General features: G+C 39.2%; 2 protein-coding genes across 2 annotated transcripts; one reads left to right on the forward strand and one right to left on the reverse strand.

The window, feature by feature from the left end:
* The first annotated feature begins 3,455 nt into the window (after positions 1–3,455).
* On the forward strand, positions 3,456–8,575 carry plek2 (pleckstrin 2). The gene is made up of 10 exons (XM_070842450.1): positions 3,456–3,467; positions 4,549–4,617; positions 4,724–4,888; positions 5,469–5,653; positions 5,756–5,847; positions 6,108–6,295; positions 6,461–6,562; positions 7,260–7,343; positions 7,653–7,731; positions 8,448–8,575. The coding sequence occupies exons 1-10, from the start codon at positions 3,456–3,458 to the stop codon at positions 8,573–8,575; spliced, it is 1,104 nt and encodes a 367-aa protein (XP_070698551.1).
* A 1,893-nt stretch (positions 8,576–10,468) lies between these two features.
* On the reverse strand, positions 10,469–14,640 carry LOC139211798 (galectin-related protein B). The gene is made up of 4 exons (XM_070842191.1): positions 14,587–14,640; positions 14,163–14,248; positions 12,663–12,843; positions 10,469–10,983 (listed from the first exon to the last, which is right to left on the reverse strand). Exons 1-4 carry the CDS (start codon positions 14,611–14,613, stop codon positions 10,840–10,842), a joined length of 438 nt encoding a protein of 145 aa, XP_070698292.1. The 5' UTR covers positions 14,614–14,640; the 3' UTR covers positions 10,469–10,839.
* Between the last annotated feature and the right edge of the window lie 801 nt (positions 14,641–15,441).

The raw sequence follows: 15,441 nt of genomic DNA on the forward strand, positions 1-15,441 counted from the left end.
AGAAAGTTTACAAAGGGAACAGAGAGACAAGAAAAAGTGGCCGTAAAGCCAAACTAGCTGTATTAAAAACTTCATGTTATTAGTCTGTAATTAAGCCCATCTTAAAGGATAAGGATGGTAATATGCTATATTTTTCTTATTGTCAACAAACCCATAAAAACATCAAATCCAACGTCATGTTAGTTTATTTGTCGATACCTAACAGCTTTCCAAGCCTGTCTCTGGCTCACTGGTTCTTACTGAAGATACAAGGCTCTTTTTTAAAAAATGTATTTAATTCATTTAAAACAGCTGTGCAGTGTAGTTTCCAGCAAACATTGCTTAAACCTGTTATAACAGCTGGAACAAGTTGTGAATGGCATAGTGGTGATGCTCTTTTAGCTCTGTTTTTGGGACATATTTGGCTCTTTACTAACTAACTGCCTGCTGTTTGGTGCTTTTGTGTCAGAAAACGACGGTAGGGAAGAAACAAGGGTGAATCAAAGCTGTACAGTTACAGACAGGACAGATGATAATGAGCAGACACTCTCTATTCAGCTCCATGAAGTGAATTCATTGTTGGTACATCGCTGCAGGCGACAGGCGACAGGTTTTCACATTGTCATTTGATATATTCTTGGTGTAAAATGTTGGTTCTAGCTGCTGTTAACAGGAGTAAATAGTATATTTGTGGATTAACACACATTTGGTCTGTATGTATGGAGGATTGACTCAAACAGCTACAGAGCCCAGGTATGTTGTAGAGCCTGTACCGCAAAAGCAACAAGGTGGGATTCACAGACTTGTTAATAGATTCAATTTACTGTTGATTTTGGTCTTTTCATGGGATTTATTGACAACAAATTATAAAAATATATCACTTGACTTACCTTTAATTCCCTATGAGGTGATCTTGAAGGTTTTCCCTCACACTATTTAACTGTGTTACTGTATAATACAGCTGTACCAAACCTTAGGTGTACGCTTTTGATAGTGAAGCACTTTAATTTTTTAATGTATTTAATGTTTTACTGTTGAAAGTAGTGAATAAAAGTAGGTATTATTTGGAAATGTCGGGTTAGTTTGTGAGAGTTAAGTAAAAAGCTTTGATGGGAAATAAAATGTTTGAGTATTAGTCTGTGGGTGACATTTCGTTCCCGTGGGATTTCAAACAAGAAGAGTGTCTCTTCAAGTCTGAACAATGATTACGGGATTTTAGGTGAAATGTGAATGGTAGGTGGGCTTTTTTTAGTTTTTTGACTGTGCCACAAGAAGGAAAATAGGCCAAGATCTTCAGCATGGACGTTACACATGTTACACACTGTCTGCAGCACCTGTAAAATGGGCCAACAACCATAAACCACTGCGTCACCATGTCACTTTTTATTGAAGAGGCCACTGATTGAGAAATTTCAAGGCAAACAGCAAGAGAACCTGTCACAATGTCTCCTCTCTTGACTCTGCAACATCCTGTTTTTCAATTTCACCCTTCATTATAGAGACAATTTACTGTCACTACTGTACTGTATGTGGGCAATCTCAGTCTCTTCCTCACCATTGAAGGAGTGGTATATACAGAAAAGCACATTTGTCATTTGTGGAAGAATCAAAACAATTTCCTTTCAGCTGCAGCACTTTGAAAAAAAAATCAAGAATTTCATTTCAATTAAATGTGTCCAAGTTTTGAAAATGACAAATTCTTCACTTTAAAAAAAACAATTTCTTACAAAGAAACCAAATCTCACAAGATTCAAAATTCAAGATGTTTATTGTCACTCGGGTTGTACAAATGCACTCCGTGAAAAGATATACACAACATAAGGAAAAATATAAAGATAAAAGATAGAAGATAGAAGAAGAGAGAGAGAGAGGGGGAGAGAGGGAGAGAGAGGGAGAGAGAGCAAATAAATATGAATATGAGGCAATAAGGTGTTACAGCAATAGAAGGTATAAATGCAATAAAGATATATGAGGCCCATAAATATGTGAATAGAAAATTATAAAAACAGCTGAAATCAAATATAAAAACAGAATGACAGTAATAAAAAGTACTTGCACAGTCAATAGGTACTAGTCATTGTTCAATTGTAGTTTGGGGGTTTATAAACCATCTTTACTGTTGAAATAATCATTTTAAACTTAAATCGTACCATGAATTTGTACGATTTGGAAATAAAACCTCCAGGTTTATCATCTTGGAGGGAGTCCTGTCTCCATTTCAGTCTCATAAAGCTCGAGATTGACCAGCGACATGCTGTGTGTAACCAGCTGTGGACGTGGACACGCAAACACACACCCAGCGAACAATAAGTCTGTGGACCAAGAAAACAGAGTCTGGGTACTGTTTGTGTTTTAAGTGTGTGTGACCAGGACAACCGGGCGCTCCACGTGAGCCGACCTGCGTCAGAGCCCTTCATATCCTTGCGTGCCAAAACACCATCATCTTTTTTTTTACGTAATTAATGTTTGATTTATGGTTAATGTTATACAGAGGGCATTCCAGACACACCTAAACCTGTGACTTGACTTAACACTCAGCTCTCAGCTCAGAGGAGCTTATTTGACTCTGGCTCAAATAAGGTGCTTGAGTCTCAGAAGCAGGATTTTGTGTTATTGTTCCTCTATGTGTTTAACAGATTCTTTTCTTGACGCTCTTTTGGCCGGTTGCCACGCTGAGTCTGCTTCCAGCTGTCTCATAACTGCATACTTGTATGTGCAGGTTCCTTCACCTCGGAGACACAATGGAGAGTTTATGGGAGTCCTGCAGCGGAGGAGAGCTGTGCAATTCACGTCTCTCACATCACTCAAAGGCCCTTCATCTGGTCTTCATCCAAAATAAATAGTTTTATGACATTATAGACATAGGACTCCCCTAAGCTTATTAAAACTCGCTGACAACCTGGTGGAAAAGAACTCAGAAGTCCTTGAAGGAAAATGAAAACAAAACATCTTTTTTGAAACCATGAAAGGAAAATATAAATCCTTTAGGAAGGTAATCCTGCGGGATTTCTGGTAGGCTTTGTCCAGCTGGAGCTTCGAGGAATCAACAAGAAATCTGCCAGAATTTGCTCTTTGCAGCTGACAAAATGTGGTTTTGAGATAAAAGATTGTATCACACGATGTATTCAGACAGTTAGAAGGAATTAGAGTGAGCCCTGGCTATAGCTCACAACTCCACAACTGTTATCTGTTTCTTTTCAACACATCATTAAGCTACACCATTGCTTTCTATTACCATGAACGCACATACTGTAGTTTATTTTGACTTTATCAGACGTTTTTATTTAAAAGAAAATTTAAAGAAAGTTTAGAAAATTTTAAATTCCTGCTGCTGGAAATACTCCAGTACCAAAGCCACTGAAAATAGTCCTCAACACATAGCCTACAATATCTACTCCTGTTTAAGGTATGTCTGCAGGAAATGCCAGTACCCAGCTGTTTTAGGGACACATTTAGCTCTTATTGAGTGTTGAGAGATGGGGAAGTGGGTTAGTTGTCTCACGGGTTGGGTCACAGTCACAGTGCTTATTATAGCCTAACTAGAGAACGCTGTTTCATCGTGTTGATATTAAACATTTGGCGTGACGTCGTGCTCATTTCTGTGTAAGAGACACAAAACTTTGAGGTTTGGACTCAAACTCACCAGATGGACAGACATGTGACTTTAATGCTAATGTATCTGTAGGATGTGTAAATAACCAAATGTTGGTGACACTGATAATACTGTATGTCAGTTATGTTGGTTTTCACTGCCACCAACTGGCCAAGATAAATCAGCTATTATTGCAAATAGAGTAAATACTGTTTTTGAACTTGAAGGTGAATCACCAAACATGAGTTTTCATCCAACAATGTAAGCTGAAAGAATTTATTAGAGATCAGTGGAGAGGTTTAGAAGAAGTCATTTTTTTGAAAGCAGCTTATTTATTTATGTTGTTTCTTTTGTGACTAGCAGGAACCAGGAGAGGGAGACGGAGCTGAGGATAATATCCAGCAGGGCCACATGTGGCTGCAGATGCAGGAGTCTCAGTTACAATAATCTTTTGGGATCTCCAATCACTATCTTCTCATTAAGCAGTTATATGAGCACTTGGTCCTCTTATTGGGTGCAGCTGCTGCAAAGCAGAAGAGCTGTGGTCGACCACCAGCTGCTGGCTTTTCATCGAATCAGGAATCTCATCTTTCAGGAGGATGTCGATGTTCCCTACAGCTTCGTCTCCTAGATTTGAATTCTTCACATACTGAAAATGATAGAGCAAAAACTTCAGAAAGAAAGAAAGATTTTCCACTTGTGATTTTTCTCTCACACACACACACACACACACACACAGATTCATGAGTCTCTGCCAAATCATCCTCCACGCTGAGCCTCAGGAGGAGTTCGTGTGCCCTCTTGTGATAATGAGCGGAAATCGCAGGATTGGATTGGTCTCTGGTGTTGAGTGAGGTGTGTGTATGTGTGTGTGGGTGTGTGTAGGTGTGAACAGGGTGACGTACTTCTTGAGACAAAAACTCCTCTCTGCATTCAAAACCTGAGCAGGCAGGAACAAGCAAACCTCAGCTACTTAGATCACAGTGAAGAGTGTGGATAGCAACAAGAAAAGCATGACTCTGAGAGAAGGATTCCTGGTGAAAAGGGTAAGACATTCTTGTGAAATACATAATAATAGAAAATGTATATTCAGTCAGTGTGACATGTAGCAGACACATTTTTATCAAATACTTTTCTATAATCTGATTACAGGGACATCTTGTACACAACTGGAAGGCGCGCTGGTTCGTGTTGATGTCAGACAAGCTGCTTTATTACAAGTACGAAGGCGGCAAAAGGGACTCGTGTCAGCGAGGAAAAATCCTCCTGAAGGACTGTGAGATAACTTGTCCGTTCCTGGAGTATGAAAATCGACCAGTAAGTTATTCCAGACTCAGTGTTACATGCTGCTTTTTGTCATAGATAAAAGTTTTAGAAGTTTAAAGGAAGGTTCAGAAGAAGATTGTAGTGGAAAATCACCTCATTTAAACCTTGAAGAAATGCTGAGTGTATTCTAAGATTGTCACAACATACCGCTTGTGAATTATATGGGTTATGGATGAACAGTTCATTAATGGCTTAATGTTTATTAATGCTCATAATTTGCTGTGAATCTGTCATATAACATAATATATTTGCAGAAATATACAGAAGACATGAAGACACAGATCTGAATTTAAATTGCAGACTGTACTTTGCTACATGCTCCAGCTGCTGTCTGGATACGACACCTTTTATATTCAGTGTTTTCCTTTGTTTGTGTTTTTATTTAGACTGCGGTGAAGGTGTGGTTCCACCAGCCCACACTTCACTTGATGAGAAAATGTATTGCCTCAGGTTACTGTTTTGTCCAGACCTGATCTCCAACATTGGAGACTTCAATGTCTGGTTTATGGTTGGATTTATTGCATCCTCCCTCTGGCACTTTAGGAACATTTTATGTTTTTTTTTTTTCCAGTTGGTGTTTAAGCTCCAGACAAAGAATGGGGTGGATCATTTTTTGGAGGCTTGCTCCCGGGAGGAGAGGGATGACTGGGCTGCTGACATCACGGCTGCGGTCGGCAAGCTGCGGACGGCTGAAGCTGGGAAGGAGACAAAGCAGCAAGAGCAAGCTGGATCCCAGTTAAACAGCATCAATCTGAGGTAAACTTGGCAAACTAAATCACCCACAGTGTCCATTCTTGCCTAAACCTGCTTGTTTATCACTATGTTTATATCTCTTTCTGTTTCTTTGTCTCCATAAAGCAAGGTGTTGGACGCCATGTACGACGTCCACAGTGGCATCAAGATGAGCAACCATGTGGAGCAGGGCAGCACTTACAGCAACTGTTTCTCAGGTGAGCCTTTACGGCGTCTATATTCTTTTATTTAAGATGAATCCACCTTTATGACGTAGACAGGGACTGTAGCTGCAATTAATGCCTACTTGGTTCTAATCACTATAGATAAATAATCATCTCTCATGCACATGAACCTTCTACTGTGTTTAAAATGTCCAAATCTATTTATATGTTGTATCTACAGTATGTGTGGATAAACTATGTCTGGTTCCAGAGTTTGTGAAGTGTTGATGTATAGAAATGTGATGCTCCTGCAGGTTCAGCGGTGGTGGACTGGCTGGTGTTCATGCAGCTGGCTCTGAACCGTGTGGAGGCCATGACGCTGGCCTCGGCCCTGCTGGAGGAGGGTTTCCTGCGGACCATCGGCCTGAAGAGTGTGGAGGCTCTCCGCACCGCCGGCCTCAGCGAGCAGTTCATGGACGACTCCACTGCATTGTACAGCTTTGTGAGTACCAGGAAGTCTCAGTGTGCTGACCTCAAGCACCTCATTGCTGGATAATGCCTACATACATGCTGTATATACACAGATCTTTAGTCTTAATCCATTTACTGAGTAGCCAGATATCAGGTTGCAGTTCTTAATCCACAGCATGTTCATGTTTAATCACAGGCTGACAGCTTAAAGAAGAGAGGAAGTGTGAAGGCAGAGACGTCGCTGTCTGCTGTGGAGCTGAGCGGAAAAGTGATAAAGAGAGGATATCTACTGAAACAGGTCAACACACTGTAGTTCTGTCTGTCCATGTTCATGCTGAAAATAACAATAAACAAATAAATCACATTTAGTACCAATTTCAGGGTGATAGAAGACCACATACCTTCTGGAAGGGTTGCAGAGGATCTGGACCAGAATCTCTTACTAGCATTTGCAATTTCAGACTTTATGGCTTATTACAAAGTTGGGACCTTAGTGATAAATTGATTACCTGCAGTTATAAAAGCATGTTTGCTGAACAGAGAGGATAATCATCAGGGTTTTCATAACCTGGCAACCCAAAATTTGTTCTTATGTCCACCTCAGCCTTTTATAAAGAGGTGCCTTCTTAGAAAGTATCATTATGTCTTAAGAATTAAATAAGCGAATACAGGGTTAAGGTTGGCTGTAGCAGGCAGAAAATTCAGGTCACCTGCAACCATAGCAGTTAAGAAATATAACTATAACCTGCCCATAAGTTAACAATGGGCAGGTTTAAGGTCACATGATATATTACATGTCACTGCTGCCTGGTACCAATTACTCAGTGTTTAATTAATTGAAAAGCTTTGTAGATTTCAGTAATGGCAGACAATTAATAATTAATAATTATAATTAATATTTAATGGATGAATATTCAGTGGCAGTGGCAAAACATGTACTTTCAGACTCTGACCACTGACTAACTAACCTCCCCACCACCTTTTAAACACTGCAGGGACACAGAAGGAAGAACTGGAAGGTGCGACTATTTGTGCTGCGTTCAGAGCCGGCTTTCCTTCACTACTTTGATCCCACCAAGGTGAGTGTACAGCTCATGCTACGGAGGGCCAACACTGGGCAATAAACTACATTTAAAATCATGAAATGAAGTGAGTTCATTACTTGGTAAAGTGTATTTCACATATGGACAAATAGAAACAGGACAAAGACTTATGATTACATGACCTGAATCAGCACTTGAGCAGAGGAGGTCCCTGTTCTAACAAAACAGTTGTTTTGTTTGCTTATGCCTCAGGTCGGCTACGACTCCACTGTTGTTACTCTGCTGTTGTAACTTTAACAAAAGTGAATCAGTCTAATCCACTTCCTGTCTTCTGTCACTTGTCAGGATGACATCAGCCCCGCTGGCGGCTTCTCCCTTCGAGGCTGTCTGGTGTCTTCTCTCAACGATAATGGAGTTCCTTCAGGTGAGTCACTGTCTCAAGTTCTAGGGCACATTTCTAAACATAATAATTGCAAGATTGGACCAGTTATGAGAAGAAAAGGTTTAAGTTTCTTTTTTTTTGACAGTTTTCATGTGTCTGGGAGATAATTGTGCCCCTTACTTACAGATGAGTTGAGAAAATTAAAGGATAAAGGATAAAGATGAGGTGAATGCTTGAGTTTTACCGGAAATTCAATCTTTGTGTGAAATGTATTTATTTACATTTCTAGTTTAAGTGTAAATTTCTATATTTTCATTTTATTAATATGGTTTATTTTGAGTTAATCCCACATACAAAGATCTTCTGCTGTGAATACTCATCAGAGCACCAAAATGAAGCTGTAATTGTCCTCAGTGAATTGACTGTTTATTCCTCTCTGAGTGATGTTTGCTAAAAACTGCAGTGGACAGCAGTATTTGGAAATTAATTGACCCTTTTTAAGAATGAAATCAATATTTCCAACCCAGTCTGAGAGCTACAGACAGAGTAAGGATGTCAGAAAGTGATGAGTTGGTTTTGGTCTTTTCACGAGATTCTCTGATTTGTAAATTTTTGCAGTGAAAATGAATCATTTTGTATCACAGTGAGTTCTAACTGCACCACTTCGGCTTAAATCTGTCTGTCTGTCCAAAGCAGCTTTGGTGTGTCAGTTTCAGTGCAGTTATTCTTCACTGACCCTAATTTCTCCTCCCACACAGGTGTGAAAGGCAACATTCAAGGCAACTTGTTTAAAATCATCACGCAGTCAGACACACATTACTTTATCCAGGCTCCAACCCACCAGGACAAGATGGACTGGATAGATGCAATTAGAGAGGAGACATAGTGGCTTCTGGTTAAAACTTTTTTCATTCATCCAGCTATGAAGAAGACTGAATTTACACATTCCATGAATGTTTACTGTAGCAGCAAACTGGGACCAAGCATTCAGGTGGGAGTGGTGATGGCCACATCGCATCTCTGTTCGTTTCTCCCTAAAACGTCACTGCTTTCAGCTCGATTATTCTGTACTTTAAAGAGGATTTAAATGGTTTTAAAAGCCACACAGTTGTAGCAATATAATAATACATTTGACTTTATTCTCCAACACTGATTTTTACATAAGCACTATACTGCTATATTATTGTAAGACCAACCTTTAGGTATTTGTACTTTACTTGAATATTTGTATTTTCTGCTACGTATACCTTTCAGAGATACATATTGTACTCTATACTGCACTACTTTCATACACCAGCTGTAGTTTCTAATGTGCAGCATTGCAACATGTTATAAGCTTAGAAAATAAAGTCATGAATTGTTAAACATTAATTCAGTGGGTCCCAACGTTTTTGACCTGTGAACCCTTACAAAAAAAATCCCGAAAAACTGTGTAGTCAAGATCCTTAGTTATCTTTCAGATGTCTGTGAGATTCATTTTCTGCTTTTTTCATTTGAATACATTTTTGAGGCCCAAAGGGTTAAAGGTAGGTAATACAAGTGAGAGCAAAAATTTGAGAAAAGTCAGTAAATCCCACTGCACGCTGTCAGGAGATGTTGTGCAAACTAAAAGTGGGATCGTTGTGACAGTGGATTGTGCTACAGGTGGCTGTTCGATCCGTTTTTATGTAGTTCCTGTCAGCGCCACCAGACCTGTAGCAAACACTGTCACTACTGCTCCTCGTAGTTGGCAGGATGCTCATCGTCTCATAATGGAAAAGTGGTGATTATACAGTAAAAACTTTTTCACGGGTTGACCCAACCATCAATTTTCCTCCTTTTCTCCAGGTCAAGATTTAGACAGACTTAGAAATGATTGTTATACTCTGCAGGGAACTACTGGAAGTGTTATAGTGTAATAATAACTAATTCTAGACCACATCATCCCTGCTGGTTTTTCATCAAAGTTTCTAGTATGACCATGAAACACGTATTAAAATGTATTCTATGTGCTACTAAAAAGGTCTTTAAAAGTCTTAAATGTAGCTTGATGAACCATGCAGAGGCCTTGAGTGGAGTATTTTTATATATATTCTTCTTAAGTGAAGGTTCTGACCTCATAGTGCAAGTAGAGACAACAAAGCATCAGGAGCTCTGTGTCACCATCATCACGTTGTAGTTCAGGCAGGCTGCTCCCAGCAATCACAGACGGGCACTCCCACTCTGCAAGCTGAGTCGAGCCTTTATCTTAGTGACTCAGGCTGAGCTGGTGCTGTTTTACAGCCTTGCTCCAATGAAATCATAAGTGACACAATAGCTCGGTGATACATTATGATGGTGTACGGCGGCTATTGGAGTAAATCCAGGTAGCAGTTACTCAACTACAACACGGAGAAACAGCAGACAATAACAACAAAAGTGATTTATTGCAGTGAAGTAAAGTCAATATGAAACATTCACATAAAAAGTGCTAGGGGTAAAAGAAGAGTACACAAACCAGTGGGCGTTAGAGGCTTTTCAAAGCTTAAGATGGTAACAATAACAGAAAGTGTGACATAACTGAACCCTTCTATCTTTGTGTTTAATCTGAAGGCAAACTGAGAGGGATGAATGCTGTATGTATCGCTGGCATGCACTAATGTGGGCTACTGAAACTGTTTTACATTATTACACCTCTTACAGTACTTAGTCGGGCACAGAATGACAATCAATTGATTTCAGGAACATTCATCCTCATGCAGGCGCTCGTAAACTTACTGTAAGTGCTTTCAAAGGTTAACTCCAGAGATATCAAAGAGAAACGCTTTAGCGCACAAAGACTGATGCAGCACTCCTTTCAGCAGTGACACATCATGTTTGTACAAAGGTTCATTAAGGGAAAATATTGTAGCTTAGACCATGTTTGCTTAAAACAGTTCAAATCACATTCCTCAGTTTATCTAAGACATTGATGACTGTTAGATTCAGTCATTATCTTCAAGTCCCCAGACAGGTAATCTAGTGAAGGCACTTTGTCTTAACACGTGATTACGAGGCAGGTGTAACTTTATTTGGACCTGTAGACACGACATCTCCATCATGGGTTAATTCATTCACTCTACTCTAATCCTATGTATCGTATACTGTCCCAGGACATCCTCATGTTATGTATCTGTGGGTGAGACGCTGGTGTTAGGCCACCTTGGTGAGCTGTAGATCTCCAAAGACTCGTAAGGCAGTGAGGGAGGCGAGCTGGGAGAGCCGGTGGGTGAATCCACACAGAGGCTGTCCGTCCACCAAGATACGAAACTGCTGGTGCTCACAGACTATCTCCATCTAAGAGTCAGACGGGACGAAGAGAAGAAGGAGGTCAGGGTTGTTTTTTCTTTATATTCAAAGCTGCACATTTAAAACTTTATGTAAAAACACACATATTGAATTGTTGGTCATGTATACACTTTATTTATATGACACTGATTTTGTAAATCCAGATGAGTCAAATAGATTGAGCTGGTTATTCACGTATGAGATATCTAAATTAATCAGCTATAGGGAGAAACCCTGGAAGATGAGAAAAAAAACAGCTCTTCACCAGAATAAACAGAAACAGTTCCTTTCAGTGAACAGTTTCTTTAAAACATGTCAAAGTATATAAACATACTTTATAATGTGGTAATCCTTTTTTTAAAATTTTGTATATATATGTGAAACAGTGATATGACGGCACAGAAATAAAAATAAACTAAGTAACTATACCCTAAACGTTGATCACAGGGTTGAAACACACTGTCTCAATCAGTTTGTTAACCTCTAAAGACCTGGTGTACACGTGTGGACATCACATTTTGGGTTATATTACCATAGTAGTTAATTATGTGGGCAAAATTGTTGATATTTCATATTGTTTTTTGCACCGTGATTTTCAAAACATGTTCAAAATATGTTTTGTTTGTGTTATAAATACATGCAAAAGCAGTCAGGAAAAAAACTGCTATGTTCAGGGTGAAAATAAAGAGTTTTGCACAAAGGTGACTTTATTGTGTTTTCTGGAAATTAAGACCGATTGTCCACATATGTGGACATAATTTTTCTCTAAAACTACACCATGTAAAAAGATGATGCTTAGGTTTTATACTTATCAGGGTCCAATAAGCCCAAATAGCAAGAAAATAAAGAAATAAAAAATGCATATCAAACAAGAGCTCGGGTCTTAAGAGGTTAATATGAGCAATGTGGTCCAAAGTGAACACAACATTTTCTGCCAAATTTCCAAAGTTGGAACTGTTTTGGACTTGAAAGATTGTTGCTTATTTAGTCATGAATATTGGATGTTATAGATAAATACTACAAATTCGAACCAAGCTTGAAGGGACTTTAAGGGCAAAATCTACAGTACAGAAGCCTCTTGTTCGGAGAAGTAAAGTTCTGCACAGGGTGAGAAGATGAACTTGATGATAAGCTAATCTTCCCCACCTGTTGCGTGCTCTGCATTTTCTGATGGTAAATTTCTGGATTTTGAGGCCCAAAAATTTCAAATAATGACCAATTACTTCCTGCTATTCCAGGGCAGTGGTGATTGCTCAAATGATCAAATCAAATCAAGTCACGTACACAATAACACACACACTCTATGAACAAAGGCCAATCAAATAATAGAATAAAGAATGACTCAAATTAGATACAATATAATAGAAACAAATGAAATGAACAGTGAAACAATGAGCTGTATGATCAGTAATTATAGCGACTATGATGTTACGATGAAAAAAGGTTCTATTTTATGTTTGTCTTTAATCTAAAAACAGGATGAAATTCTTGAACTGGATGATTTGCAATTCTCCAGTAAAACTACTCTTCCAATCTGAGATCATGCAGAGATCAGAGAGAGAGAAGATAAAGGAAGGAAAGATATTGATCTGCTGCTTTAAGAGTTCAGGCACATTCAGCTGTCAGTCTCTCTGGGCGAGCTTCACGAGTCAACACAAATGTGTCAGAGATCACGCATGAGCATCTACCTTGAAGGATTCTCCAGGTGCGAAGGGAAAGAAGGAGAGGGTATTTTCAGCCGGACCCCACTTTCCAGCCAGGCGGGCGTTGCGTTGGACGGCCTTATCCATGAAGCTGACCTTTAACTGAAGCCCCACGTCGCCCTCGGTGTCCTCCTCCTGAGGCGCACTGGACAGAATCACTTCGATGCTGCTCAAACACACAGCAGAGATCAGGAGCAGACACAAGTGGTGCAGAATACAACATTTTAAGAGGACTGACATGCAGCGGTGTATTTAGTCAAGTATTGTACTTTACTTCACATGCTGCTTTATACTTCTGCTCCACTACATTTGTTAGCCAGCTTTAAATTAAGATTTAAAGCTTTAGATTAAGACAAATTAAGATTTTAACTATTTAACTATAAATAAACATATAGACGTAACATATATATAAATATATATATATAAATGAAATGCCTGTAAAATGACAATACTATATACTTACAGTTTACAGTATAGTTTTTTTTGCATTTTTTTGCATTATCAATATTTTAAAGACAAAACATGTCATATATATATATCATGTTTATAGACTGTGATGCACTGCTGCACACTGAACTATAAAGAATTATATAAAGTAGTTAAACTTCTGTGACATTCAGGTAATGATGATCCAGTAATACAATAATACAACACTGACTGGGGCCATTCTGAATAATGAGTACTTTTATTTTTGATACTTTTCTTACTTTAACCTGTAACAGAGCACTATAAAATGTGGTATTTGTACTTAAGTCATATCAATACTTCTTTTTACAGTTATCATGTCCACTGCTTTACGTTTACATGCAAAACTAAAATATTAAAAACAACAAAACTCTACAAATCTTCCATTTTGCAGGGAATTTTGGCTGCTGGTTTTGGGTAATTACAGTGTTTGGATTTGGCTGAAGCTGCTTTGTATAATCATTAATAAGAAGGAAATAGAAAGAAAATGAAAAGCTCTAAAATAGCCACAGACATGTTACATCCAGTCCTTAGGAAAAGGGTCCTTAGAGAGCATCTGAGCTTAAAACCCTGCAGCTAAAAATAAGTTTCTTTATATAAAAAAAGTTTTGCATCACAGATTGTTTATTTTTGCATGTTTTCTCTGCACCCTAATTGTCATCTTTTACTGGGCACCGATGAGGGCTGAATGAATAAATAGCCAGTTGATGTTATCAACCAAAGAAAATCCAGTATGACTCTTTAGATTTCATGGGATCTGAAGCTCTCCCACGCACACATTCGCAGACTAGCCTATAATTAGGAAACGCACTGGCATTGCGAAGATATTTTCCCAAAACAGGGACTAGCTGGGTGGTTGGCATTTGCACTCAAACACAACCAACAGCTGCAAATCTGCCCTGAATATATAGTTTTTTTCCCTAACTTTAATTATCTGCCACGTCATGTGTGCAACAGCATATAATCAATAATGCATAAATCGCTTTTCATTGCGACATGAAAACAGGTGTGTGCACTCACCTCTTGGGCTTTTTGTTGATAATTCCCATAACAACCAGCTTCATTGAAGGCCGCAGCCCACCCTTTATCTCTCCGGTGTACTCCCCCTGTGAGACAATAGAGGTGCACACGTACAGATCAGGATGAGGCCTGCACCGCCGAGCAGCTCAACACACTTAGTTTATCATCGGAGGGTGAAGTCCTCCATCATGCAGCCTGCTGATGTCTTAGCCTGCGGTGAGATGCCACCTCTGGCACCGATCTGAACAATAGCTCGGTTGATCCACATTTTAAACAATCAGTGACTCAGCTGGACAAACTATCATTCTCTATATATTTATATTTTCCTTCTCAGGAAGCCACGCCGGGCTGAAATATTCTAAATTATAATTTTGCAGAAATGTTGCACAGCATGCCACAGAAACAATAAAACGCAGCTACATACATGTTCTTTCTTGTCCTGTTCTTCCATTCCACTCAGGGCGTGATGCAGCGTGGAGGTTTGGAGCCGTGATGCCAACTGAGGACCGACTGACTCTGCCTCCAGCTGGCAAACCCCGCCTGGACCACGTCGTCATGGAGACAGCCTCCCAATTTGGCAGTGATGATGGAGGGAGGAGGGAAGGGGGGTATATCATTAAGTGAATAGACACATGTTTATTAAATCTAATAATGTGGATGACAAGTGACTGATGTGAAGGTGTGTGTGAAGGCCGTTGTTGAGCTTCAGTCCGCTTCTCATTTCTGTAGTGTCTCATCAACCTGATCCTGCCTTACTCAGTTAAGAATGATACTGTCATGTCTTTAAACTATCTCATTATTCTCATCTAAGCTCATTTTTAATAAAAGCTGCATTGACTTATTTGCTCTTTTCCAGCGACAAGGTCACGTTTAATATAATGTTAGTTTGGTTATAATTTGACTAAATGAGAATACAGATTATGTAAGTTTAACATCACTTTAAATATTATTGGTATTGAAAGAGTTTGACACACGAGCCCCCTCTGTAAGACAAGAGACAACTTAAGGTCTTTTCCATTTGAGATAAAGTCTATATTGTGCTTTAGTGGTGCATAATCACATTACCATGAAATACTAATCAGAGAAAACCTGGGACCTTTGAGACCCGATCATAGGTCCATGATCACAGAGTCAGTGCTTTGTTCAAGGGTACTTAAACCGCTGGGAAAAGAGGGGAGTGTAATGTTGTGTGAACTGGACTGCTGCAGGAATCCTCAATGGTTCATTGAACCACAGACACATTATTCCAGACATAACAAACAACCAATCTTACCAAAGC

Source organism: Pempheris klunzingeri, chromosome 13 (assembly GCF_042242105.1).
Source record: "Pempheris klunzingeri isolate RE-2024b chromosome 13, fPemKlu1.hap1, whole genome shotgun sequence".
Taxonomy (NCBI): Eukaryota; Metazoa; Chordata; class Actinopteri; order Acropomatiformes; family Pempheridae; genus Pempheris; species Pempheris klunzingeri.

What these genes read in the sequence shown, in the direction of transcription:
- plek2 (XM_070842450.1), top strand. An exon ending in AAGGATTCCTGGTGAAAAGG is followed by an intron (nt 4,618 to 4,723) that starts GTAAGACATTCT and finishes ATCTGATTACAG; the next exon opens with GGACATCTTGTACACAACTG. An exon ending in ACTACTTTGATCCCACCAAG is followed by an intron (nt 7,344 to 7,652) that starts GTGAGTGTACAG and finishes GTCACTTGTCAG; the next exon opens with GATGACATCAGCCCCGCTGG.
- LOC139211798 (XM_070842191.1), bottom strand. Translation starts at nt 14,613, where the DNA reads ATGGAAGAACAGGACAAGAAAGAACAT. An exon ending in AACAGGACAAGAAAGAACAT is followed by an intron (nt 14,249 to 14,586) that starts GTATGTAGCTGC and finishes ATTGTCTCACAG; the next exon opens with GGGGAGTACACCGGAGAGAT. An exon ending in ATCAACAAAAAGCCCAAGAG is followed by an intron (nt 12,844 to 14,162) that starts GTGAGTGCACAC and finishes GTGTTTGAGCAG; the next exon opens with CATCGAAGTGATTCTGTCCA.